Below are 27,272 nucleotides of genomic sequence, written 5' to 3' on the forward strand. Positions count from 1 at the left end.
TTGCCAAAAATCAGAGGATTATACCGAAAAATTAAGGTCAGCTTTGAATCCAGCGACCCCCAAATCACTATAGAACACCCACGACAATTCACGTCCCAAAACCTCTGTTGCACAGTGTAATCGGGAGGAAAAACACTGGCACGTTATACCAGCTGGAACCGGTTTTGCAACCGTCATTAAAGGCACGGCAAGTTATGAAAATCCAGCCGTAAATATTGAAAAAAAAATACCATTGATAAACATCAGTGAAACATTTATTTTTTTTTTTTTTTGTATTCATGACCTTTAACTGAGCGAACACAGAAACCTGAATTGAGCAGTGCCAAGCCTGATGTGCGCATACGGACCTGCCCACTGCATATCGTAATTTTCGCTATATTTTTTGAATTGCACAGCCTTCTCCCAAAGGCCCACTTGGAAATTTCTTCCAATCTGTATTCCTTATACTCTCGCTCAGCAAATTGTATATCTATAATTCTGCTTCCTAAATGTTTCTGCACTCTGTATTTCCTCTGACTATCTGTACATTGTAACTCGCTGAATGTCCCCCCCCTGGAAACCGATATGTGGAGTCCCGCAAGGTTCCTCCCTCTCTCCTATCCTTTTCAACATCTACATGTCCTCTCTGAAACTCCTTCATCTATCCCCCCTAGAAACTCTCTACACCTACGCCGATGACATCCTCATCCTCCTCGAAACCGACTCGAACCTCTCGAACCTCGCTGAGAACATATCCACTTGTATTACGAATCTCCAATCCTGGGCCCAATCTGTACAAATGAAACTGAATGAGTCCAAAACAAAACTACTTTGGCTCGGCCCAACATTAGATCATTTACCCACCTCCATCCCATTACCTTCTGGACCCACTCTTCAGCTTGAGTTTTCAAGCAAAGTCCTAGGCATCGTCATTGACTCCTCTCTCTCCTTCAATGATCACCTCAACTCTTTGATAAAAAAAATGCTTCTTCTGCCTTCATATGTTGAGGAAGGTGAGATCCTGCTTACATCATTCCCACTTTACCGTCCTCGTTCAATCTACTATCCTCTCTAGACTGGATTACTGCAATTCCATCTATATAAGCCTAACTAAGAAAAACCTCCATAGACTTCAGCTAATTCAGAACGCCGCGGCTAAGCTTATTTTCGCAAAAGGCAAGTTCGATCACGTTTCCCCACTCCCCTCCAAGCTTCACTGGCTCCCAGTATACTCCAGAGTCCTCTTTAAATGTGCTTGCTTAGCCTTCAAGATCCTACATGGCGTCCTTCCTCCCGTTATCCCACTCTTTTGGAATTCCTCAAAACCACACTCCACCAGACCCTCCCAAAAATTGAAACTATCATTCCCCTCTATAAAAGGTATATCCCGTGCAGGAAAACTTGGAACATCCCTCCCCTTTAGAACCACAGAACTCTGGAACAACCTCTCATCCCCACTCAGAAACTCAAGCTCCTTCCAATCCTTCCGCAAACACTTGAAAACTTGGCTCTTTGCAAAAATCTAATCTCCTCCCATTCTCCAGTATTCTGTCCCTCTCTTTCCTCTTAGTCCCTCTCCTTTATCCCTTATTGTAGTTCCTTTCCTCTTAACTCTGTAAACCGTGCCGAGCTCTGCGCTTGCGGAGATGGCGCGGTATACAAATCTAAGGTTTAGTTTAGTTTAGTTTAGTCCAGCTCTCTTGATTGTAAACCGCCTAGAAGTCGCAAGATTGTGGCGGTATAGAAGAATAAAGTTATTATTATTATTACTAGTGTTTAAGCCCGTTACATTAACGGGTGCTAGAATATATGTATGTCTATCTTTCTTTCTGTCTGTGCTACTCCCTGCCCCTGTCTCTTTCTTTTTTTATTTCTGTCTCTCTCCTTCCCGCTGTCTCTCTTTCTTTATTTCTATCTCTCTTCCTCCCTCTTTGTCTGTTTGTCTGTGTTTCTTTCTTTCTGTCTCTCTCCGCTGTCCTTCTATCTCTCCATGGTCCCTTGCCTGCCTGCCTTTCTTTGTCTTTTTCTATGGCCCCCTTCTTTATCCTCCCCAAAGCAAAAGACCTAGCCAGCTCTCTATTCCCTCCGGGGCCGGTTTTGTACATCGGGCGCCATGGGAGGTGCTCGGGGCTGTCGGAGTTTGAGCGGCATGCAGGGCTAATTTTGGGATCGGCCATTTTTGCAGTGTCAGATCCTGTGCTTTGGCTGGCCGACTTAGGCCCGTGCGCGTCGTCGGCCTGGAGGAGCCGGTCGGGGCCTGGAGGAGGCGGTCAGGGCGGGGCTCCCGTGTGCGATTCCATGGTCAGCTGCATGGGAATTTAGAGGCATGGGTGAGCAGTGTGTAGAAGCACTCCTCCATTCCCTTTTCTTACCTTCCAGCCGCGTAGGCAGCACTTTAGACACGCTGCTTCGCGGCCTTCTACTGGTGATTTCCTCTGCCACATCTGTCTCCGATGATGTCATCAGAGACGCGGCAGAGAAGGGCGCAAAGCAGCGTGTTTATAGTGCTGCCTACGCCGCTGGAGCCGGGAGGCAACGGAGAGGGCAGGGGGGTGCTAGTGGCCGGCAGCGGTGGAGAGCAGGGAAGGGCGCGCATGTCACTTGAGGCCAGACCGTAAGCCGCGCATGCGCACTTCCTATGTGTGTTACAGCTCACGGAAAACGGACGCACGCATAGGAAGTGCGCATGCGCGGCTTACTGTTTATTATATTAGAGTACAGCCGGTGGGTATTTTTGAACTGCACAAAAGATGACCCCCCCCCCAACCCTTCTCATATTTCTTTGTTTTCTATTTTTCATGTCCAAAGCTAAGAAATAAAACACAGACACGGTTTCAAGTCTGGTGTCTTTTAAGCAAAGCCCTGTGGTAGGCTGGAAGCATTTTCTGCTGATTCTAGGAGCAATCTCAGGGATGCCTGCGTGAGATTTACTTCTGTAGAAAGATGGAGATGAGAGGGAGATAGGGTTGCAGATGGATGATTAGACTATGATCACAATCAGTGAGGACAGCAAGGGAAAGCACAGGGGAACTGATGGAGAGAGATATTCAAGTATAAAACTGCAAAATCAGACCTCTGGCCAACAGTGGGTGTTTAGAGGAAATTCATTACAAAAAAATAACCCAACCAGCTCTTTCAATTTCTAGCACGCATAGTTTTTGGCTGCACTGATCCTTGGGTGATATTTCTGTCTTTCTCACCCTCCCTAAATATAGAAACATAGAAACATAGAAAGGTGACGGCAGAAAAGGGCCACAGCCCATCAAGTCTGCCCACTCTACTGACCCACCCCATTAAGTCTGAGTGCTGATGACTTAGTTCCTTAGCTCGACCCTCGTAGGGATCCCACGTGGATGTCCCATCTATTCTTAAAGTCGAGCACGTTGGCGGCCTTGACCACCTGCATCGGAAGTTTGTTCCAATGATCCACCACCCTTTCCGTGAAGAAGTACTTCCTGGCGTCACCACTAAATTTCCCTCCTCTGAGTTTAAGCGGGTGCCCCCTTGTGACCGAGGGTCCCATGGGAAAGAATATGTCATTTTCCATCTCGACACGACCTGTAATATCTGTAGCTAATAGGCAAAAAATATATTAGCCAGTATCTACTGCTAAAATCTGTCAAGGTATTTCATAAATTGCTGATGGGGTTTTATGGCTTTGCTTTACAGTGGAATTCACATTTATATTACATCAGATACCAAGTTTATATGTATTTATTCAATTTTCTATACCGTTCTCCCAAGGGGGGGCTCAGAACGGTTTACATGAATTTATTCAGGTACGCAAGCATTTTTTTTCCCAAGAGCCCTTTTGCCCTATCCTTTATTCGGTACATCTATGTTCCGACTAATTCCCAATTACTTCATTATTAATAGATGTGCAGATTAATTTGTGTTGCAAAATATAATGGAACTGAATCAGCTGAAGTGCATAATTGCAGTTCACTTTGTTGGTATATTAACCGGAAGTAACATGCAGAGCCCCGCATCTAGAAAATTCTGTGCAATGCCTGTTTGCTATTTAATGTGGTGACAACTCACATTGCTTGATTAGTAATTGCTTGATACAAGGTCAATGTACAATTCCATTCTACCTTCAGCCAGTTGGAAATTATGAGATACACAGAGACAAAATAATTCCATGAAAAACCATGGAATCCTCTTCAACGGATGAACCTCAACCAGCAACATTAAGGCTTTCAATATGGTTCCCTGCCTTGAAGTATCTTGTTCTCTGATAAATGTTGCTGGTTGTGAGTTCAAAAAGAGGGGGGGGGGGGCATAGCAGTGGGAGGGTCGTGGCCAGAATACTGCAATTTATTGGCACACTTATAAATAGGGTTACCAACCGTCGGGATTTCCCCTTGGAGGACATGTCTGGGGGTCCGGACGGCTTTTCAAAACCCGGTCGGTACTTTGTCCAGGATTTGAAAAGAAATTGCGTCGGGAGGGGGCATCCACGCACGTGCGCTGATGTCATGGCCCCCAAATCCCTAATTGAATGTCTTTCGTATTATACTGCGCTCCCTAAGTTGCGTTCCTCTGGACATTGGAACTTAACAGTCCCAAATAGAAAGGAGACTAGATTGCAAACGATAAGGACGGGAGCGTTTTCCTGCGCAGGTCCTGGGGAATGGAAGGAACTTCTGCAATCTATAAGGCAACAAGGGAATTTGATGATGGATCACAAACTAAAACTAAACTCGGAAAAAACAAAATTCCTTCTGCTCGAAAAGGCCAAAACTCCCACCATTACAGAACTGAAAATTAAAAACACCAAATACCCAATACAGCCCGAACTCAAACTCCTAGGAGTAACGATAGACAGATGCTGCACAATGCAGTCCCAAATCAATAAAACATCCCAGAAAGCTTTTTTAATGATGAGAAATCTACGTAAAATAAGAAAATTCTTCGACCCAGCACAATTCAGGCTAATTGTCCAATCTCTAGTCTTAGGTCTACTGGACTATTGCAATTCCTTGTATCTACCTTGTCCAGCCACTATGATAAAACAACTCCAGACCATACAAAACACCGCCCTCAGACTGATCTACTCACTCAGAAAATATGATCACATAACAACTGCCTTCTTAGACTCTCACTGGCTACCCATACAAGCACGAATTCAATTCAAACTCCACTGCCTATTATTCAAAGCGTTTACACGGCTCTTCCCCCTCCTACCTAAACAACCGCTTAAACCAGATCTCCACCTCAAGACACAGAAGAACCCCGAACCCTTTTGCCTTCCCCCCACTCAAAGGCACACAACGCAAGAAAATGTTTGGCAACCTTCTGGCAACGCAAGCGGCAAAACTCAACCATTCCATCTCCAATCGGCTGACGACAACGGACGACCTCAAAACATTCCGAAAAGAAATCAAAACCCTGCTTTTCCAAAAAATTCATCCAAATATCTTAACCCCTCTTCACCTACCTCCAGATAATTCACCTATCTCCAGATAATTCTCCCCCAAATAACCCCCCCAAAACCCCTAAAATATATAGTAATCTTACCTACTCTAACTATATTCTATTTGTTTATATCACACAGTTCGGCATTGTCAGTTTACCATCCAACCCGTAAGTTCCCCTAGGATTCTATCCAGCTATCTCTCCTCTGTTAAAAAAAAAAAAATAAAAAATTGTATCTTCACTGGAAAATGTCCAGTCAAATCTTTTGTAATCTGCCTTGAACTGCAAGGTATAGGCGGAATAGAAATCCGTAATGTAATGTAATGTAATGATGATATTTTTAAAAACTGTTAAAACGTCACCTTTTCTGTAAAATGACGTACAGCTGAAGAAGGTGTGACTGTTCTGCGGCAGTGAGGGTGATTTTTGTCAACATTGGCTATGGCTGCAGTTGAATGCTTTGCGCTATATATGTTTCGGTTCATAGACAACAGCGCGAAAGACAAAAGCGCGCGCCGACAATTGAGCGCAGCGCGCGCCGCTCTAAATTACTGTTTTTAGGGGCTCCGATGGGGGGTTTTGTTGGGGAACCCCCCAGTTTACTTAATAGACATCGCGCCGGCGTTATGGGGGGTTTGGGGGGTTGTAACCCTCCACATTTTACTGTAAACTGAACTTTTTCCCTAAAAACAGGGAAAAAGTGAAGTTTTCAGTAAAATGTGGGGGGTTACAACCCCCCACAACACGGCGCGATGTCTATTAAGTAAAGTGGGGGGTTCCCCCTCACGCCCCCCCCCCCCCGTCGGAGCGCTAAAAACAGTAATTTAGAGCGGCGCGGCGGCACGTGCTGCGCTCAATTGTCTGGGCGCGCCTTTGTCCCGGCGCGCTTTTGACCTGACACCTATGTTTTGCTTCTGATTGCTTTTATGTATGATTTTATGTTTGTTGGTATATTTATTATGTATGTTTACTTGTGCTCCTCACTTATCTCCCCCTATGCTCCCCCTCCCTCCCCCAGTGATCTCCGCTCATCGGGCAAGCCCTTCTTATCTGTACCCTTCTCTTCCACTGCCAGCTCCACACTCCGTCCCTTCCTTTTTGCAGCGTCGTGTGCCTGGATCAATATGTCGTGCTCCGTCCCTGACAGCGTTCAAATCCAAGCTAAGCGCCCACTTTTTTGAAGCTGCCTTCAATTCTTAACTCCCACTCACTGCTGTCAGATACCTCGACCCACTATAATCTCCCCAAACCCTGAAATGTCCTGTCTAAAGTAGATTGTAAGCTCTTCTGAGCAGGGACTGCCTATTGTATGTTAAAATGTACAGCTCTGCGTACCCCTTTCAGCGCTATAGAAATAATAAATAGTAGTAGTATGAAGCGAAGAAAAAATAAATGTAATAGAATACAAGAAGGTCCTTCTCACGTATTTTCAAACAGAAAATCCTGATATTTTTCCTGTTCAAAAATAGCTGTGATAGGGACGTTATGAGCAGGATATCCCAATTTTCACTTGGGCATTCATTTAAAAAAATCCAACACACGGGCTTAATTGTTATTGCCGATCCCCTTGCACACAAATACCACTCTGTGAATGACTTATTGAGGCCGCTATACGCATAGGGTTGCCAGATTTTACGATTGTAAAATCCGGACACCCTAGACCCGCCCCTCAGGCCCGCCCATCTCCGCCCCAGTCCCGCCCTAGCTCTACCCCTCTCCCCTCCCCCGCTGCCTGCTTTGGTCGGGCAGGAGGCAATCCGCGCATGTGCGGATTGCCTCCAGCTCGACGTGATTGAGAGGAGGCTTTTTAAAACCCAGACAAAGTGCCGGTTTTGAAAAGCCATCCGGACCTCCGGACATATCCTCAAAAGGAGGACATGTCCAGGAAAATGATAACATGTCCAGGGAAATCTGGGCATCTGGTAACCCCATATATGCATGATTGTTTCCATGTGGTGCCCTGAAGGGTGGGGGTGGGGAGTTGCCAGTACCATCCCCAGTCTTCAGAAGGCTTGCCCAAGACCATAAACAGCTGATGTGGGATTTGACCCTGTGCCTTCTGGTTCCCAGTCTGCTATTCTAACCATTAGGCTACTTCTCAACCTCTTGTGGGCTTAATAGTTGTCCTAAAACTATGTTAATAATGGGCTAGCCTGGCAGCTGGTGTGGCTAATGCTACCATGGAGAAGGTCCCCAGTTTAATCCCTGTATCAAGTTTCCCGGAGTGGAGGGAGTCATGGTCGGTGCTTAAGAGTGACACCTAGTGGCTGGATTCAGAAAGAATTCCAGAAAGAATCTTAGTGCATGGCCCTAGCTGCGAACTCTCACTGGGTCTTTATCTATGAAGTCTAATGGTACCAAATCCCAGTTCTGGTTCTAATTGATCTAGAAATATTAAACAGCCTCAGGAAACTACCAGGTTAAAAAAAAAAAAAAAAAAGACCCAAAATATTTTACACATTTATGAGAACTTATTTCCCTGTATAGTACATAAATTATGCGGTCAAAACAGAAAATAAATTAGACCAGAAATAATGAAGCTAAACAAATGAAACCGTCATAATCAAATTACTGAGGGACAAATAGAATCGCTAAGACTCACCATAGTTCCTAATAAATTATGCCAAATTTCAGTTAAACCCATCAAGTTTTTTGCTACTAATATTCTCATAGATAGAGGATGTTAACAGAGGCAGCCACAGTCCAGAGAAATAATTTTCTTATTTCTACAAGAGAAAGTCTGGCATCCACATATTGATGAGAATGACACATTCCCAGATGGTGGCATCCTTCTCATCGACTGCTTGTCTCTGGATTTGATATTCAGTTAATTGTCTTGATCCCCATCGAATGAGTCTGCAGTCCGATGCCCATCAAGCATACTAGCAGAGATGGATCAAGGCCGTATCGCTGCGACGTTGTGCTTCATTGCTCTGGAGCCTGTCCAAATCCACATTAGACAGAAATCTATACCGTGAAATAGAAAAACGAATAAGGAATGCAGTACACAACTTACCCTCATCTTTCCTGGTCCCCTCCGGTGGTCATCGTGGTGCAAAATTAAGGAGTTTATGTTATAACATTTTATTGAAGGAAACAAGTAAATCTACAATAATATAAAACAAATGGATATGCATTACGATTAAATTCACAATTATGATATTTCCATACATATTTCTATCATTCCTCCAAAATATATATCCATATGACCTATTTCAACCCCCTACACCTCCCTATTCCCTTCCCCCTTATGATTTTTAAGTGTTCGAGGCTTGTGCAGATGAAGACGGAGCTTAGGCATTGGTGGAATGAGGCATTATGACATCACAATCTGAGCTCTAGAATGTTGCTATTTTTGGTTTTAAAGTGTTTGAGGCTTGTGCAGATGAGGACGGAGCTTAGTCATTGGTGGAATGAGGCATTATGACATCACAATCTGAGCTCTAGAATGTTGCTACGTATGATTTAAAAGTGTTTGAGGCTTATGCAGATGAGGACAGAGCTTGCAGGAATGGGGCAGGGACAGGAAAAGAAGTCGAAGGGATGGGACGGGAAAATGAGTTACCGCGGGGACGTGGAAAAATGTGTCCCCCGTGTCATTCTCTAGTGCAGAGTTCTCTGGTCTGCTTATTTATTTATTTAAAAATATTTATGTCCTGCACTTTCCAGCAATGGTCTCATCCTGGTTTTATGAAGACTTCTTCGTTTCTCTTCAGTCCCACTCCCAGGTGGCTTTGTACTATACTGTAGACTTGGGCCAAATTAAGTGCAGAACATTACTGTTGTAATTACTTGGATGCACCGAACAAATCAATTCCTCAGATCAATCAGGGGCACGCTGTGACATCGTAGACCTTGAAAAAATCAAACAGCAGTTCAATGCTTTGGTTGAAGCAGATTTTGTACCAGATACTCCTGTGTTGTAAGTTACTGGGTCTTATGGTGGTGTTTGGAGGGGGAATAAGCCAAAATAAGAATTTTATGTTGAATGTGAAAGTTTTTAAAAACCCAAACCCTAAGGTTGCCTCTTCAGCTTAAAAGGTGCAGTTGTGATCAGCTCAAACACTAGATTATCATTGTTAGAGCATTAGTTTTACGTGTTGCCTTGCGTTAAGTCCTCTATATCAGTGTTTTCAACCTTTTTACACCTATGGACCGACAGAAATAAAATAATTATTCTGTGGACCGGCATCGGTCCATGGACCAGCGGTTGAAGAACACGGGGCTAAGTTGTGGGCCAGACCCCGCCCATCTCTACCCAATCTCCACCCCAGACCCCGCCCCCATAATAGTACTAATTGCACCTTGCGCGTCCCGTGCCTCATCTGGAAGCCTTCCCTCTGACGTTGCAACGTCATTCTATAGTGTCTATCTCAACCTCAGTCCTTCTACGGCAGCATTCGTCAATGCAAGGCTTGAGGGTCAGTGGTTGGGCCCATTCATGCTCTGATTCTTCCCTCTCTCCTTACAAAATGACATGGAAATGATTTCCCCGTGGTTATCCGCAAGGATGGGAACGGTGATGAATTTTATCACCGTGTCATTTTCTAATGCAGATCTCCCATAAGAGCCATAGAAGACACATGCTGCTTCTGAGTAACAATGCCAAAATAAAGGGCTAGGGAGGATCAAAGGAAAAAAAAATCAAATTAAGGGCTCCTTTTACAGAGCTCCAATGCCCACGCAGCAAATGCTCTGATGCCCTTAGGGATTTAATCGAAGCCGGAGCATCTGCAGCATGGCAACCACTACTGTGGCTTTGTAAAAGAAGGGGTAAATAATAGACCTGATCTAAAACAAAGACCAATCTGCCGTGTTTCCCCGAAAATAAACTCTACCGCCAAAATAAACTCTAGTTAAACTCGACCCCCGAATCCACCACGATGCTCTCCGACTCCATCCCTGATACTAGTGCTGCCCAATTTGCCAGCCATCTCTCTCTTCCTCTCCTCCACCACAATTTTTCCTCTTTCCTTTCTCTCCTCCCCCCATGTGCAGCTCTTTCCTCACCTCTCTGCAAGCTCCTGCAAGCTCCGTCCTCATCTGCACAAGCCTCAAACACTTTAAAATCCTAAGTAGCAATATTCTAGAGCTCAGATTGTGATGTCATAATGCCTCATTCCACCAGTGCCTAAGCTCCGTCCTCATCTGCACAAGCCTCAAACATTTTAAAATCCTAAGTAGCAATATTCTAGAGCTCAGATTGTGATGTCATAATGCCTCATTCCACCAGTGCCTAAGCTCCGTCCTCATCTGCACAAGCCTCAAACATTTTAAAATCCTAAGTAGCAATATTCTAGAGCTCAGATTGTGATGTCATAATGCCTCATTCCACCAATGCCTAAGCTCCATCCTCATCTGCACAAGCCTCAAACTCTTTAAAATCATAAGGAGCAACATTCTAGAGCTCAGACTGTGATGTCATATTGCCTCATTCCACCAATGCCTAAGCTCCGTCCTCATCCGCACAAGCCTCAAACACTTTAAAATCATAAGTGTTCAAGGCTTGTGCAGTTAAGACAGAGCTTACAGGAATGGGGCAGGGACAGGAACGGCAACAAAACTTGTGGGGACGTGACGGGGAAAAATGTGTCCCCATGTCATTCTCTACTCTGTGCCCCAGCAACAGACCTGAGGGATTGAGGTTTGGTGGACAGAAATCCCTACAGAGAACAGTGACCCCCCTTAAAAGACCATCGGCTCAGAGCACTCTCTATTGCTTGTGTGTCCTTTTTATTGCTACTGTTGAAATGGCAGCATTATGAGCTCGAAGCTGGAAAGAAAACCCAAACTGTATGAAGAACCATTGCCTTGGCTGTCTTTAGCAAAAGAAATGCTCATGCATCCTGCTCCCAAGGCTGTCAAAGCCGTTCTTATGACTGAATGCATGAAAATATACCTCATGAATATTCACCGTGCAATAATCTAAAACAGCAGAGATGTTTGCAGCCCTTGAGGATTAGAGTTGGTCGCCAGAATTATAAACTGAAGTTGGGTTGGTATCGTGCTTGGCTCATAGTGCAGTGTGAAAGCTTGTGGTTGAGAACCCTGGCTGTGCAGGATGGGACGGCACAGTTGCACTTCATAAGAAGATAAGTATAGCCTGTATGGATCAGACCAATGGTTCATCAAGTCCAGTATCCCGTCTTCACGGAGGCCAATCCAAGTCACAAGTACCTGATAAAACCCCAAAGAGTAGCGGCATTCCAGAACCCCAAAGAGAATCAAGATTCCATGCAGAATCTCAGAGTAGCAAGATTCCGGAACCCCAGATAGTAGCAGCATTCCAGAACCCCAAAGAGAATCAAGATTCCATGCAAAATCTCAGAGTAGCAAGATTCCGGAACCCCAGATAGTAGCGGCATTCTGGAACCCCAAAGAGAATCAAGATTGCATGCAGAATCTCAAAGAGTAGCAAGATTCTGGAACCCCCAGGTAGTAGCAGCATTCCATGCCACTGATCCAGGGCAAGCGGCAGCTTCTCCCATGTCTGTCTCAACAGTAGTTTATGGACTTTTCCTCCAGGAACTTGTCCAAACCTTTTTCAAAACCAGCTACGTTAATCGCACTTACCACATCCTCTGACAACGTGTTCCAGAGCTTAACTATTCTCTGAGTAAACCAATATTAACTCCTATTGGGTTTTAAAAGTATTTTCCTGTAACTTCATCAAGTGTCTCCTGGTCTCTGTAATTTTTGACTGAGTGAAAAATCGATCCACTTGTACCCGTTCTACTCCACTCAGGATTTTGCAGACTTCAATCCTATCTCCCCTCAGCAGTCTCTTATCCAAGCTGAAGAATCCAAACCCTTTTAGTCTTTCTGCATACGAGAGGAGTTCCATCCCCTTTATCATCTTGGTCCCTCTTCTTTGAACCTTTTCTAGTGCCGCTGTATCTTTTTTGAGATAAGGAGACCAGAATTGAACTCAATACTCCAGATGAGGTCACACCATTGAGCGATACAGGGGCATTATAACTTTCTTAGTCTTGTTAACCATCCCTTTTCAGCGATGATGTTCTCAGGCCAAGAAAAGGAAGGAAGGAAGAGTGTTTCTGCCAGAGGAGTAGTATTTATTGGCTGGCATTAAGGAAATGCCTCTCAAGCATTTGTCCGGCTTTTGGAAAGCCCCGATGAGTTCTGGCCGCATCTGGGGGGGGGGGGGGGGGGGGGCTCTGAGCATGTGCGGATGACGTCACACACATTCTCGCATGCTCCAGGCTCGTCCAGAAGAAGAGAGGAGGCTTTGTGGGGGCTGGGCTGGAGGCAGATGTGGGCGGGGCTGGGGCAGAATGGGGTGGAGCCGGAGGCGAAACAGGATGAGGGTCATAAAATATGATAACTCTAACAAAGCTGACAGCAGTCAGCAAAACACTGGCTGCTACCGGCCTTTTTTTCAGGCGAAATATGTCTGCTATTGGAAAGAGGTTATGTTGCTGATACAGAAATGAAACCAGATCCAGATTTTTTTTGTTAGTGGTGGTGAATTCTATGGCGAAATGCTCTCAGTTCAGCTCTGCACCCATCGTTGCATGAGTAAAGGCTCTTGTAGATGCAGGATATACGGTATGTTTGCATTTAACACTTTGGCAATGCAAAGTTAGCGGTCAGTATTTTTTTTATATTAGAGTCCCTGGCAACATGATTTAACTCAAATAACTTTTGTTTGTTTGCATAGCTGAGGACTATAAATTGAATTCTTTTCTGCAACTAGTGTTTAGAAGGAGGGGACTTCCTCACCTTCTTCCCAGTGGCATAGTAAGGGGGACGGACCTCCCCGAGCACTATCTCGATGGGGGAGCCGCCACGTCACGCTCGCGCCAACCCTCCCCCCTCTACACCTGTAGATCTTCGCCAGCGTGAGCAACTTCTCCTGCCTGTTGCTCACGCCGGCCTGGTTCCCCTCTGAATCACTTCCGGGTTGCGGAGCCAGGAAGTGACATCAGAGGAGGAACCCAACACTGGCACAAGTGGCATGCTGGAGAAGCCACTCGCACTGGCAAAGATTTAAGAACATAAGAATAGCCTTACTGGGTCAGACCAATGGTCCATCAAGCCCAGAAACCCATTCTCACGGTGGCTAATCCAGGTCACTAGTACCTGGCCAAAACTCAAGGAGTAGCAACATTCCATTTAGAATCCTAAAGAATAGCAAGATTCCAGAATCCCAAAGAGTAACAAAAGATTCCAGAACCCCAAAGAGTAGCAACATTCCATGCTACTGATCCAGGGCAAGCAGTGGCTTCCCCCATGTCTTTCTCAATAACAGACTATGGACTTTTCCTCCAGGAAATTGTCCAAACCCTTCTACGCTATCCACTCTTACCACAACCTCTGGCAATGCGTTCCAGAGCTTAACTATTCTCTGAGTGAAAAAAAAGTTCCTCCTATTGGTTTTAAAAGTATTTCCATATGTGGGGGATGAAGGCGGGAAGGAACGGGGGCGTGGAAGGAGCAGGGGGAAGAGGAGAGCGCGGGAGGGGTGCCACCTACCCTCACTACATCACTGCTCTCCTTCCTGATCAGAATTTCAGGGGACCCTCTTTTGGCTGCTTGGGGGGATGCCACCTCATCCCTCACCTCAGGCAGCAGATTACTGTGAGCCATCCCTTGGGGTAAGTGCTGTCAAAGGAGGGATGCCAAGAGGGAAAAAGCTATGCCTGAAGGGATAAGTGTTGCCTCTGGGGAAGGATGGTAGAAAAAGGTGCTGCCTTTAAGGGGGAGGGAAAAGCGTGCTGTTCAAGCCAAGTGCTTACAAGGTATGAAATCCTATATTGAACAAATTCCTGTAATGTTTTCTCAGCACAGTTCCTTCAGCACTGTGGATTAGCCCAGGAAAAAAAAGTGCTGCCTGTTTGGGGTGCTGGGGAATATTTCTTTCTATCCATGTGCATGGTATGGGGAAATTTTTGGTAAGGAGGAAGAGAGAAAAAGCCGGAATTTCGAGAAGGAGAAAAATGTGAACTTTCCTCTTACTAATTCATGTCAATGTGAGAGGGGGCAGAGTGATAGAAATCTCCCATGGCGCTGGCTCATTTTCAGTTGCAAAAAATATATCTTCGCTGTTTTGTTATGCTGGCTTCATATTCCGTGTTTTAGTCTGCACTGCATGCATCGACTGAAGAAGCAGTATAGAAATGAGAAGATTGGGAACCTGCCAGGACAGATAGGGAAAATGCTCAGAGTACCTGATTACTAGTCAATGTACTATAAGCCGCTTGGATATCTGCGGAGAAAAGGCAGAATATCAAATAAATACCATATTTAAATAGATACTACACTACTCTCTCTGGCAGACGGGTCAGAAGAGTTTACAGACTAAAAATCCGAAATAAGATATGAGCAGCAGTCGTTTTAGGAAACTGCGTTAAAAAGCGCCCAGCGCTTTCCCACGCGCTGAGGCCACTTTTACCCCCCTCTTTTACTAATGCGTAGCGTGGGTTTTATCGCCGGCAGCGGTGGTAACTGCTCCAACGCGCATAGAATTCCTATGAGGAGGAGTGTGTGGCGCAGTGGTTGGATCTACAGCCTCAGCACCCTGGGGTTGTGGGTTCAAACCCCGCGCTACTCCTTGTGACCCTGGGCAAATCACTTAATCCTCCATAGCTCCAGGTACGTTAGATAGATTGTGAGCCCACCGGGACAGAGAGGGAAAATGCTTGAGTACCTGATTGTAAAAACCGCTTAGATAACCTTGATAGGCGGTATATAAAATCCTAATAAACTTGGAGCAGTTACCACCGCTGACGGCGCTAAAACCTGCGCCACGCGATCCTAAAAGAGGGGGTTAGTGCGGCTGTAAAATGGCTGCATTTTCCATTCTGCCTACCATAGGCTATGCTCTAATTGCCCCATTAGCCTGTGGCCATTGGCGCAGATACCTATTTTCTAGGCAGTAAGGGCTCCCACACTAACCACGTGCTAATTGGCGCACACCGATGTAGATGAGCTAACTGATTAGCACAGAGCATGCCGACTCTCCGCCCCCTGATTCACCCCCCCAATGCAAAACAGGTGGGAAGCACGCAACGATCCCCAAATTACCGCAGGATTACCGCGCATGCCCTGCGGTAGTGCTTTTTAACCTGCGGTAAGCACGCGTAGTGTAAGGGCTCCATTCTACAAACTCCTTCATTGGTTACCAATTGAAGCACGAATTCTATTCAAATTCTCCTGCCTCCGCTATAAACTATTCTGGGGACTGGCCCCCAGCTACCTACTACCTCACTTCGAATTCCACTCCTCTATTAGGCCTACCAGAAACCGTAACCTCTTTACCTACCCAAATATCATAGGCTGTAGATATCGCACCTTCTTTGATAGAACATTCAAATTCCAAGCAGGTAGACTGCAAACTTGGACAGGCTACTTCACTTATGCCGCCAGAGAATCATATAGTATCTTTAGGAAAGAACTAAAAACCACCTTGTTTAAGAAATTTATAAAATGCTTGAGTACCTGATTGTAAAAAACCGCTTAGATAACCTTGATAGGCGGTATATAAAAAAACCTAATAATAATAACCTAATCAGACTTCTCCCCTAAAATCGGAGCCTCCTCCCATCCCAAGGAGTCCGTCTACCCTCTTCTGCCAAAATTTCTATCTTTAATTGTTACCAGTTTTTCCCACTGGTGCCCGTCCTTCGTTCAAATGTACCAAGTTAACAACTTACTTCTCATCAACATCTTATGTTATCTTTTTCACCTTCGCAGTCTTGTAACTCAAAGCGCAATCTCCTTTCTCTTCTCCTACTTATGCTCTGAATATCGTCGACTGTATAATGCTACTCATTGTGAAACCGTGTAATACACAGACCCTGTAACTCTCCTGTTACTATCACTAGATGTTCAATGCTATACTCTGTAATTTGCCGTCTGTACAGTTTCTCTTCATTGTAAACCGCCTAGAAGTCGCAAGATTGTTGGCGGTATATAAGAATAAAGTTATTATTATTATTATTAATAGGACAGATATCCAGGCACTCATTAGAGGAATGGAAGATAGCAGTAGCAGATAAAAGGAGAAAATTAAGTACAAGAAAAAATGTCAAAAAATACCAGCATGCACTTAAGACTCTAGAGAAGATCAAATAAAGACCAGACAAAGAAAAAAAAAAAAAGAAGAAATCAATTACTGCGAGTCCAGTCAATATTTAATCCTGAGGCAATGTATCCCCATCAACTATTCACAGAAATATTATTCTGTAAGAAACACTCCCAACTGAAAAAAAAAGTCCATATTTAATTTCTCAAAATCTACCTAAACATTTGCTTTGAAATTTTATTTCGAAATCTGCACCGGATCCAAATCCTGTTGTTTCATCTGAAGAAAAGCTCTTTTACTTTGTAAAAAAATCAGAAAATATTCTCACCTGTCGAAAAACAAAAAAAAGAAGCAAACCCTAATTCCACAGGAAATGTCTCTTGGTATCATCAAGTGCTGATTGGACTCACAAGCCCAGTTGCTAGCAGAGGGGCGCAGGGGTTCGAGCTACTGCCTCAATACCCTGAGGTTTTGGGTTCAAATCTCACACTGCTTCTTTTGACCCTGGGCAAGTCACTTAATCCCCCCATTGCTCCAGGTACATTAGGTAGAATGGGAACCCACTGGGACAGACAGGGAAAACTGCTTGAGTACCTGAATTTAAACCAGTTAGGCTATAAGTGATATATGAATGCTAAAAAAAAATAGTGACTCTTCAAAGGCTGTGAGTTCCAGACCGTTGTGTCTTGACAGCCGTATTCATGGCTAACTCTGCTACTTTCATTCTTCAATGATACAGATATGCAAAACATCCTTACAACTGCAGCTGAGAGGTCCAGAGGGAAATTTAAGCTTCTTAAGAAGTTCCTGCATCAACGATAATCTGGATCGGGGGCCAATTTATGAATCTCAAATTCCTAATTTTGGTAATATTCTCCAGATGTTCAGTCTTAATACAGAGCACACAATTATCATTAATGACAGTCCCGTTAGAAGCCTGAAGGGCTGTTAGCTGGTTCCCCCGGGAACTTCTCGCTTATTTTCACCTGCAATTTTCTGATCATGAGTCCCAGACTTGGCAAATGAGTCTTTAGAAAAAGTAATATGTTCAGGAATAATTGAAGGTAACAGATTTCCAGTTTCCTCAAAATCTGCTGGACTTGTTCATGAATAACCCTCCTTAATGTACCTTTTTCTGCTCCGGGGGGGGGGGGGGGGGGAGGGGGGAAACCATTACTGTCATAGTCATTTCTAGTGTCGTTGCTAGGACTGAATGAACTCTGGATGGAAAAAAAATGAGATGGGCCCCCTATAACACTATTGCTCCCAAGGCAGTAGGGAGGGAGGATGCTCCTGCCCCCCCCCCACCCCAGTCCTCTACATGCAGCAGAAAGAGTGCTGAATCTTCCTCCCCGCCTGGCAGGGCCTTTCCTGTGCAGATCCCCCATCTCCGTCACAACTTCCTGTGGGAAGGATGGCGCCTATAGCCAGATGTGGAGGATGGGGGGAGGGTTGCCGGATCTAGGTGAGGGGGTAGGAAGGGAAGGTACAACAGCAAGTGGATATTTTATCGGGCTCACTCAATGGTCATTTCTTCTTCTGAGGTCCTCACCTTGTTCTCTATTAATACCTTCCCCATAGTCAACGGCATCAAACTGAATTCAACCCTAAATTTCAACTGCCAGCCTTAGGCCCTTCAGAGTTCTTGAATGTATAATTATAATGTGCCACTGACCTGCCCCTGTTTTGTTCTATTTTGAAAGATGGATGTAGAGCAGAAAATGAAGAAGGAGAGAAAAACAGCAAATGGATATGAAGGCCCCAGTGGAAACATAGTTAAGAGCATAGACATAAAGAAGATTGAGAAAAGATGAATAGAAAAATAAAATCACTAGACAACAAAGGTAGGAAAAGTGATTTTATTTTCAATTTAGTGATTAAAATGTGTCAATTTTCAGAATTTACATCTGCTATCTATATTTTGCACTGTTCAGGAAGAAACATATTTCTTTCTATTTCTCTGGTGTTGTACTGCATGCAGAGCCTGGCATCTTAGGGTTTCATTTGTGTAAATTAGGAGTTTTAGTTTGTGGTCCTGTATTTGCATAGGGTTTATCTGTGTTTGCACTTGTTACCAAGACCACCCGGAATCAGTATTAACAATAACACCCACTCTCAGGTTGGAATGTCTGGTAGGAATGTCATGAAGCGTTATTGGTATCAGGGCCCCAAATAGGAAGATATTTGTTGGCAGGTTGTCCAGGTTTTGGACAACCTGCCAACTGGCCCAAGGGTATCAGACACTCCAGGTAAACCATCAGCTATGTGCCATCCAGCCCCAATTCATCCCATCTCACCCTGCCCATAGTCCAGTAGTTCTCCTTTCCTAAGCCTTTCTATGTGTCCAGCATTTCTCTCCTACGCAGGTGTCCAGCATCTCTTTCCTTCCTCAAGGTGTCTAGCATCTCTCACCTTCCTCCTACCACTATGGTTGTCGCGCCCAAACTCTACCACCAGCCAGCAAAGACCTTTAAAGACCATTGTCACTAGTAGGCCTTTCAGCATCCCATATGACAGTTTTTAAGGGGCTTCTCAGCTAACTTTGTCAGCTATGATGGCACTAGGCAGATGCCTAGTTTGCCTAGGGGTGGGAGGAGCCCTGGCCAGGTCCACACCATTTCAGGGAAGTGGGATCCAGGCATTCTGTAGGGTAAAATGGCAGGAACAGCCTTTGTGGGGGAAGACCATTCAGTAGAGCTCACGGAGGCATTGCATTCACTGATCAACATCCACCGATCTTTCGGTTACTTTATCATCCCAACTCTGGTCTTCAATGAGCTGTGGGGTTAAGAATGATATGGGGGCAAACTTGTCCCCATCCCTGCAGGAACCCAATCTCCACATCCCCGTGAGCTTTGTTGATGTCCCTGTCTCTGCCCCATTCCTGTAAGCTCTGCCTTAACCGCACAAGCCTCGAACACTTATGATCTTAAAGTGGGGCAGGGACAGGCAAAGAACTCGCTGGGATGGGACGGAAAAATGAGTCCCACTTTAAGATAAGTGTTACACTAATTTACACAAGTATAAATAATTGAGAATTAAATTACATTACATTACATTAGTGATTTCTATTCCGCCATTACTTTGCAGTTCAAGGCGGATTACATCCAAACTAAAAAAAAATTACATTCAAAATTTGAAGGAATAGAATAATTGATGACATAGGATTTTTAAGGTAATATATGTTGGGTAAAGAGTTACCAAAGGGAAGTGGAGGTCTATAGGAGCTAAGAATAGGGTGAAATTATGGGTTTTAGATAACATTTGGTAGATAAAAGAGTATTAAAGAGATCTAATAGAGTGTTGGATAATAATTAAATCACGTTACAAAAAGTAATAAGCGCTGATTGGATATTGAGGCTTAAAACTGGGGGCTCGTCCTCATCTGGCCTCTAGGTCTCTGAGCATATAACTCTTTAAAACATTGTAAAGTGACATGAGAATCATTTGAATTTGTGGTGTTGAAAGGGAGTTCAGCCACACACAGCTGACCGATTCATATAATGCTGAGTACACAATTCCCTTTCACTTGTCTATTACAAGTACACAAGGAACATTTTGACGTTGATTCGTTGTCTAGGCGTAACATATGATTTTTTTTCCAGCCGGAACATCTGAAAACCTTTTTGGACTTGAAGAAGATAGTCACTTAGAATCTTCAGCAATTTTTAGGCTGCTAGATGTCAAAGGGATGACATAAAATTCACGTTGTAGCCTTTTCCGCTACATCAGTGTATCGCAAACAGTGTGCCTCCTGAAATATCAGGTGTGCCACGGCACACTGGGGGAGAAGGGGCGGGGCCTAAACTGGCTGTCTGCCTACAGGATGTGCTTCTCCTTCTCTCTGGCCCTCTTTCCTACTGGCACCCCAGGGCTCATCTGGAGGGCCTTCACGCATGCACGGGCGTCACCGTGATGACATCACGCATGCACGTGATGTCATCACAGTGACATCTGCGCACGTCTGGATGCCTTGAGCCGCGGTCACTAAATTTAGGGTACCGCTGCTCGAGAAAGTTTACGGGACACTTCTCTAAATGTTTCATTATAATGATCTTGTCTTACGTTTTTCTCCTCCCTTTTGCTAAATTGTTGAGGTCTAAGAAGGTATTAGGTTTGGTTTTTCTTTTTATCTGAATTGTATTCCCTATAAATGATGTGAATTCTTTATTACCTGTTCAAGTGTATAACTTGTGTAAAGATTCTGAAATAAAAGAAATAAAAAAAGAATCTGGAAGTTAACGTGTGACCTCATCATGCATTAAATTCTGGTCTCCTTATCTCAAGAAAGATATAGTGGCGCTAGAAAAGGTTCAAAGAAGAGCGACCAAGATGGTAAAGGGGATGGAACTCCTCTCGTATGAGGAAAGACTAAAACGGTTAGGGATCTTCAGCTTGGAAAAGAGACAGCTGAGGGGAGATATGATTGAAGTCTACAAAATCCTGAGTAGAACGGGTACAAGTGGATCGATTTTTCACTGCGTCAAAAATTACAAAGACTAGGGGACACTCGAAGTTACAGGGAAATACTTTTGAAACCAATAGAAGGAAAAAAATTTTCACTCAGAGAATAGTTAAGCTCTGGAACGTGGTGCTAGAGGTTGTGGTAAGAGCAGATAGCGTAGCTGGTTTTAAGAAAGGTTTGGACCAGGGGTGCACCACTCCAGCCCTCGAGGGCCGAATCCAGTAGGGTTTTCAGGATTTCTCCAGTGAATTTGCATGAGATCTATTTGCCTGCACTGCTTCCATTGTATGCATATTGATTTCATGCATATTCATTTGGGAAATCCTGAAAACCTGGCCTGGCGAGGGCCAAAGTTGTGCACCCTTGGTTTGGACAATTTCCTAGAGGAAAAGTCCATAGTCTGTTATTGAGAAAGACATGGGGGAAGCCACTGCTTGCCCTGGATTGGTAGCATGGAATGTTGCTACTCTCTGGGATTCTGGAATCTTGCTACTCTTTGAGGATTCTGCATGGAATATTGCTCCTATTTGGGGTTCTGGAATCTTGCTACTCTCTGTGATTCTAGAATCTTGATACTCTTGGGAATTCTGAATGGAATATTGCTACTCCTTGGGTTTTGGCCAGGTACTAGTTGCCTGGATTGGCCACCATGAGAACGGGCTACTGGGCTTGATGGACCATTGGTCCAACCCAGTAAGGCTATTCTTATGTTCTTATATAAGATTTTTTTTATACAAATTATGCAGGTTAAGAGTTACCCCTTCAGTGTCCAGTTTCTTCAGCCATCTCGGATCACCCCAAATACCTTTTCTTCTTGTTTCAGTTGTAGAGATGCCCAATGAAAAGACCGAGCCACTTCAGAAGCATCAAATCACAGAATCACAATTGGTGAAAAGTGAGTTTCATCGCAAGAGCAGTGAGGAAAGCAATTTCATTATTCAAAGTTTCTTTTATTTGTTTTTAACGCACCACTAGGTTACAATTGGCTTGCTTATCAGTTTCCCATTAATTAAGGGGGGGAAAAAAATCTGCAGCGGAGCCGCTGAAAAATAGCTCCATCTTCTACTAAATGACTGTGAGTCAGTAACATTAAAGGCATTAGGAATGTAACAAACATCTATTAACCACCTAAAGATAAGAGGTTGGTTTGGTGACTCAGTATCAAGTGCTATTGATTTTTTTTTTAATTCTGCAGAAAGTTCCGGTTCTATTCTTGGGTCAAGTCCTCTGCACCCTGCAACACTCATAGCCTCTGGGTTATACAGCTGGTGACTGGATCTAGAGTAGGGGTGGGCAATGAATATGTATGAGATCTATTTGCATGCATTGCTTCCAATGTATGCGGACTGATCTCATTTCATTTCATCTTTGTATTATATATACTGCCCATCAACACTGCGGCGAAAAGGGCGAACAGAATGCTAGGAATGATAAAGAAGGGGATCACGAACAGATCGGAGAAGGTTATCATGCCGCTGTACCGGGCCACGGTGCGCCCTCACCTGGAATACTGCATCCAGCACTGGTCACCGTACATGAAGAAGGACACAGTACTACTCGAAAGGGTCCAGAGAAGAGCGACAAAAATGGTTAAGGGGCTGGAGGAGTTGCCGTACAGTGAGAAGTTAGAGAAACTGGGCCTCTTCTCCCTTGAAAAGAGGAGACTGAGAGGGGACATGATCGAAACATTCAAGATAATGAAGGGAATAGACTTAGTAGATAAGGACAGGTTGTTCACCCTCTCCAAGGTAGAGAGAACGAAAGGGCACTCTCTAAAGTTAAAAAGGGGATAGATTCCGTACAAACGTAAGGAAGTTCTTCACCAAGAGATGGTAGAAAACCGGAATGCTCTTCCGGAGGCTGTCAAAGGGGATTCAAGACAAAGTTAGACAAGTTCCTGCTCAACCAGAACGTACGCAGGTAGAGCTGGTCTCAGTTTGGGCACTGGTCTTTGACCAAGGGGCCGCGGCGGGAGCGGACTGCTGGGCACGATGGACCACTTGTGTGACCCAGCAGTGCCAATTCTTATGTTCTTATGTTCTAATAAAGTACTCTTTTCACCTATCAGTCCCAGTGAGCTCACCTGCACATTCATTGGGGAAATCCTGATAACCCAATTGGGTCACAGCCCTCAAGGACCGAGTTTGCCCATCCCCTACTGGCATAGTAAGGGGGTGTGGTCCATCACAGGCACAGTCTTTGAAAAGGGTACAGGCATCCATCCTCCTCCTTCCCGACCCCCCCCCCCACTGCACCCCTTTCCTTCCCGCGTACCTCTTTAATTTTTCCTGCGCAACCAGCATTGCAAACTTGCTGCCCGCATTGGCGTCGCCTCTCTCTGACGTCACTTCCGGGTCCTGCACCTAGGAAGTGATGTCAGAGGTGTAGCCGACAGAATACGGGCAGCAAGTTCATGTTGCTGCTCTCACCTGGAAAATGAAAAAGGTATGGGGAAGGGAAGGGGGGTGCTCGAATGACAGGGGAGGTCAGGAAGGAGCAGGGGGGGCAGAGAAGAGGGTGGGGAGGAGCGCCACTTACTCTCATTACGCCACTGACCATCCCTGATCTAGAGTCTAGGAAAAACAGGATCATAAGGAATTTCAGTGTATATGTTCCTACCCCTTTACTATCGTTTTAATGGCCACATTGGGAAAGAGTGATCCAGGATCCTGAACCTCACCAGTGCTTTCAGTTGAGCAGTAATATGAAAGAGGACCTGTTATGTCAAATTTCCCCCATAACTTTCGTAATGAAAATTCTCCTTCCCCTCTTCTCTTTCTGAAGTGGGTTCATAGTCAAAAGCGCGCAGCGACAAAGGTGCGCCGAGACAACTGAGCGTAAGGCGGAAGCCTGCGCCGAAGAAAAACAGTGTTTTAAGGGGCTCCGATGGGGGGTGTTGGTGGGGAAACCCCCCCCCCCCACTTTACTTAATATAGATCGCGCCTCATTATACTGGAAACTTAACTTTTTCCCTGTTTTTTTAGGGAAAAAGTGAAGTTTTCAGTATAATGTGGGGGTTACAACCCCCAAGCCCCCCCACAACGCCGGCATGATCTTTATTCAGTAAAGTGGGGGGGTTACCCCCATACCCTCCGTCGGAGCCCCTTAAAACACTGTTTTTCTTTGGCGCGGGCTTCCGCCTTGCGCTCAGTTGTCTCGGCGCGCCTTTGTCGGTGCGCACTTTTGACCTGTCACCGCATTACCATTCATCTGTTACTCCCAGTCCCAAAGAGATAAGAAAGCCTCATCCTTTCATTCAACAGCAGTGCACCTTTTGTGCTGTTATCCTGGGATTGTCTGTTCGCAGGTTCTCTCCCAGATTTCATGAATCTCGTCCTCTCATCAGCGAGAGTGTATTTCTGAGAGAACATTGCAGATTCCTATATTTTTTTTGCATATTCCTCTTATAAATTGTTGCTCAAACACCCTAGATCAGGGGGTGCCCACACTTTTTGGGTTTGTGAGCTAATTTAAAATGACCAAGTCAAAATGATCTACCAACAATAAAATTTAAAAAAATACAAAGCACACTGTATGCAGAGAAAATGTTAATTATCATTTATATTCTGGGGGGTTTTCAAAGAGGTCAAGGCAGATGGCTCTATGCAATGTCACCTCAGTAACAACTATACAAAAATAGACAAATATACCCCCTCCCTTTTTACTAAACCGCGATAGCTGCTCTCAACGCTCATAGGCTCCCTGCGCTAAAAACTGCTATTGCAGTTTAGTAAAAGGGAGCCATAGTGCAAAATATAGACAGCAGATATAAATTCTCAAAACGGACACATTTTGATCACTAAATTGATAATAAAATCATTTTTCCTACCTTTGTTGTCTGGTGATTTCATGAGTCTCTGGTTGCACTTTCTTCTTCTGACTGTGCATCCAATATTTCTTCCCTTCTTTCAGCCTCCTGTATGCTTCCTCTCCTCCAGACCTCATTCCCTCCCCCAACTTTTTCTTCCTCTATCCATGCCCGCTCCCCTTTCTGTCTTTCTTTCTCTCTGTCCCCTTCTTTCTGTCTGTCTTTTTTCTGTCTCCCTGCCCCCTTTCTTTCTTTCTTTCTGTCTTTCTCTCTCTCTGCCCTCTCCCCTTTCTTTCTTTCTCCCTGCCCCCTTCTTTCTGTCTGTCTTTCTTTCTGTCTCCTTGCCCCCTTTCTGACTCTCTGCCCCCCTTTCTTTTTTTCTGTTCCCTTTCTTTCTTTCTGTCTCCCTGCCCCCCCTTTCTTTCTGTCTTCCTGCCTGCCCCCTTTCTTTCTTTGTCTTTTTTTCTCCCTGCCTACCCCCCAAGCCACCATTGCCGCCATCGGGGAATAGGCCCCCAAGCCACCACCACCGAGTTCTGAGCTCTCCCTGCTTCCCAACACCGTAAACAGGACAGCAGGAGCCCTGGGCCCACCAGCCTTCCCCTCGACGTCAATTCTAACATTGGAGAGGAAGTTCCGGGCCAGCCAGGCAGTGATTGGCTGGCCCAGAACTTCCTCTTTGATGTCAGAATTGACGTCGGGGGGGGGGGGGGCGGAAGGCTGGTTGGCACGGCGCTTCTGCTGTCCTGTTTACAGTGTCGGGAAGCAGGGAGAACTCGAGAGTCTATCGCGGAGTCAGGGATGGGCTCCGCGATCGACTCGCATTGCCTTCGCAATCTACTGGTTGATCGCAAACAACCTTTTGGGCACCCCTTCCCTAGATCACTGGGTTTCTCTGTAAAGAACATTTCCATGATCAGCTCATTCCCACTCCTCCTCCTGCCCCGCGCACACACGCCCGCTCACGCCCCTTCCCCATACCTTATTAACTTCGGCATGAGCAGCGACGAACTTGCTGTTCGCGCCAGCTTTGGCGTTTTCTCTGACGTCACTTCCGAGAGGGCGGGAAAGGGGCACCACTGCCCTGGGCGCCGGTCACCCTCGCTACGCCACTGGTGGGTAGTGATACTGAATATTGCTGATGCTTTGCATAACTTCCAGGTCCACCTTGCCTCTGCCCCTGGAAAGCCCTGGCACTGCCCAAAGTGTGCCATGGTGTTCAGAGCTGATATTCAGTGGCACTGAATGGTTAAGCCTTTCCTGCCCGCTCTTAGACCATGCTGAAAATCGACCCCATCATAGTTATGCCCCACACTAAGCCGTGCGACAACATCTGGCTGTGGAAATGAAATCCACTGCAATGCCAAAGAGTTAAGTCTTTCCTCTCGGAGCTGGAAATTTTCTATGGTGATCGGCTTCATGTATCTATTTTATGGCTTCATGGATTTCTATTTTAACGAGAGACAGCAAGCCCCGGTGCTTCCATTTTCCCCCAAAGCTGGCTCTTAACTGCATAGCTCTCTGCTCACAGCAGTGGCTCAGCTGACTCTTCGAACACATCTGAGAAAGTGCCAGCGAGCAAATTGATACCACGATATCAGTTATGAGAGAAGGCAAGGATTTCATCACCTGATAAGCCAAGCAATCAACTCTCCTGCTGCGACTGTTGCATAAGGTCATTAATGGAAACGAAAAGTATCATTTTTTTCCCCCTGCTTTAGTCAGAGAAACTGCTCATGTTAGACAGAACCGAGCCTAGCTTTTGACGAAATGCTGCTGTTGCAAGCCAAAAGCAACAGGGCTGGGCTTCCAAGATGGCTAGTGTAACCTGCATGAAGTAAACCGTGATTATAACCCAAACATCAAAGAGCGTGCACGGGAGAAACAGAGGACAAATAAAAAGACAGAGAGTTGATACAGGTTCAAATAACAGATTTTATATGCTCATTTACCCAAAGTGACACTGAGCTAAGTGGGTAGACAGGAGGGGAGCAAAGGCAGGGGTGGGCCACAACCCAGTCAAGTTTTCAGGATTTCCTCAATTAATATGCATGAGATCTATTTGCATACAAGGGAGGCAGTGCATGCTAATAGATCCATTGCTGAAATCCTAGTGTGTTCCATATTGCACCATGTTATAGCACTTCTTCCATTGTATTTTTCCTCTCTCCTTAGTTGCCGTCATTTTGTCCTTCTCATTTTCCTCCCTCCTGTTTTCTTTTGCTTTTCTGCTCTTCCCCACTGTTTCTCTCTTGATGCTATCTTGGGAACACTGCAGCTTCCTTTCTTTCGATTTTCTTCAGAGTAAATCACTCAACAGCAGCTTTGGTGCAATAAGAGGTTATATCACGCAAATGCAATAAATAAATACAGAAAAGCACTTATATGGATTTTTTCCCCATATATGTGCAGATGTGCACACATACACACATATAATCCATAATTCTAATAGTCTATAAGTTACGAGTACTTAGGCGCTCATGTAAAGTTCAGGTATCAAAGAGGAGAGTTTTCAGTTTCTTCCGGAATACAGTGTGGCTAGGCTCCATTCTGGTTGT

General features: G+C 45.0%; 1 protein-coding gene across 1 annotated transcript in view; it reads left to right on the plus strand.

The window, feature by feature from the left end:
- LOC117369377 (orexin receptor type 2-like) overlaps positions 1 to 27,272 on the plus strand; it is a 68,273-nt gene that overhangs the window by 23,217 nt on the left and 17,784 nt on the right. The window contains exon 3 of the mRNA XM_033963860.1: positions 21,730 to 21,801. Within this exon, the coding sequence (XP_033819751.1) occupies positions 21,730 to 21,801 (72 nt within the window). The remainder of the gene's footprint in view (positions 1 to 21,729; positions 21,802 to 27,272) is intronic.

Source organism: Geotrypetes seraphini, chromosome 11 (genome assembly GCF_902459505.1).
Source record: "Geotrypetes seraphini chromosome 11, aGeoSer1.1, whole genome shotgun sequence".
In the NCBI taxonomy this organism is placed as follows: Eukaryota; Metazoa; Chordata; class Amphibia; order Gymnophiona; family Dermophiidae; genus Geotrypetes; species Geotrypetes seraphini.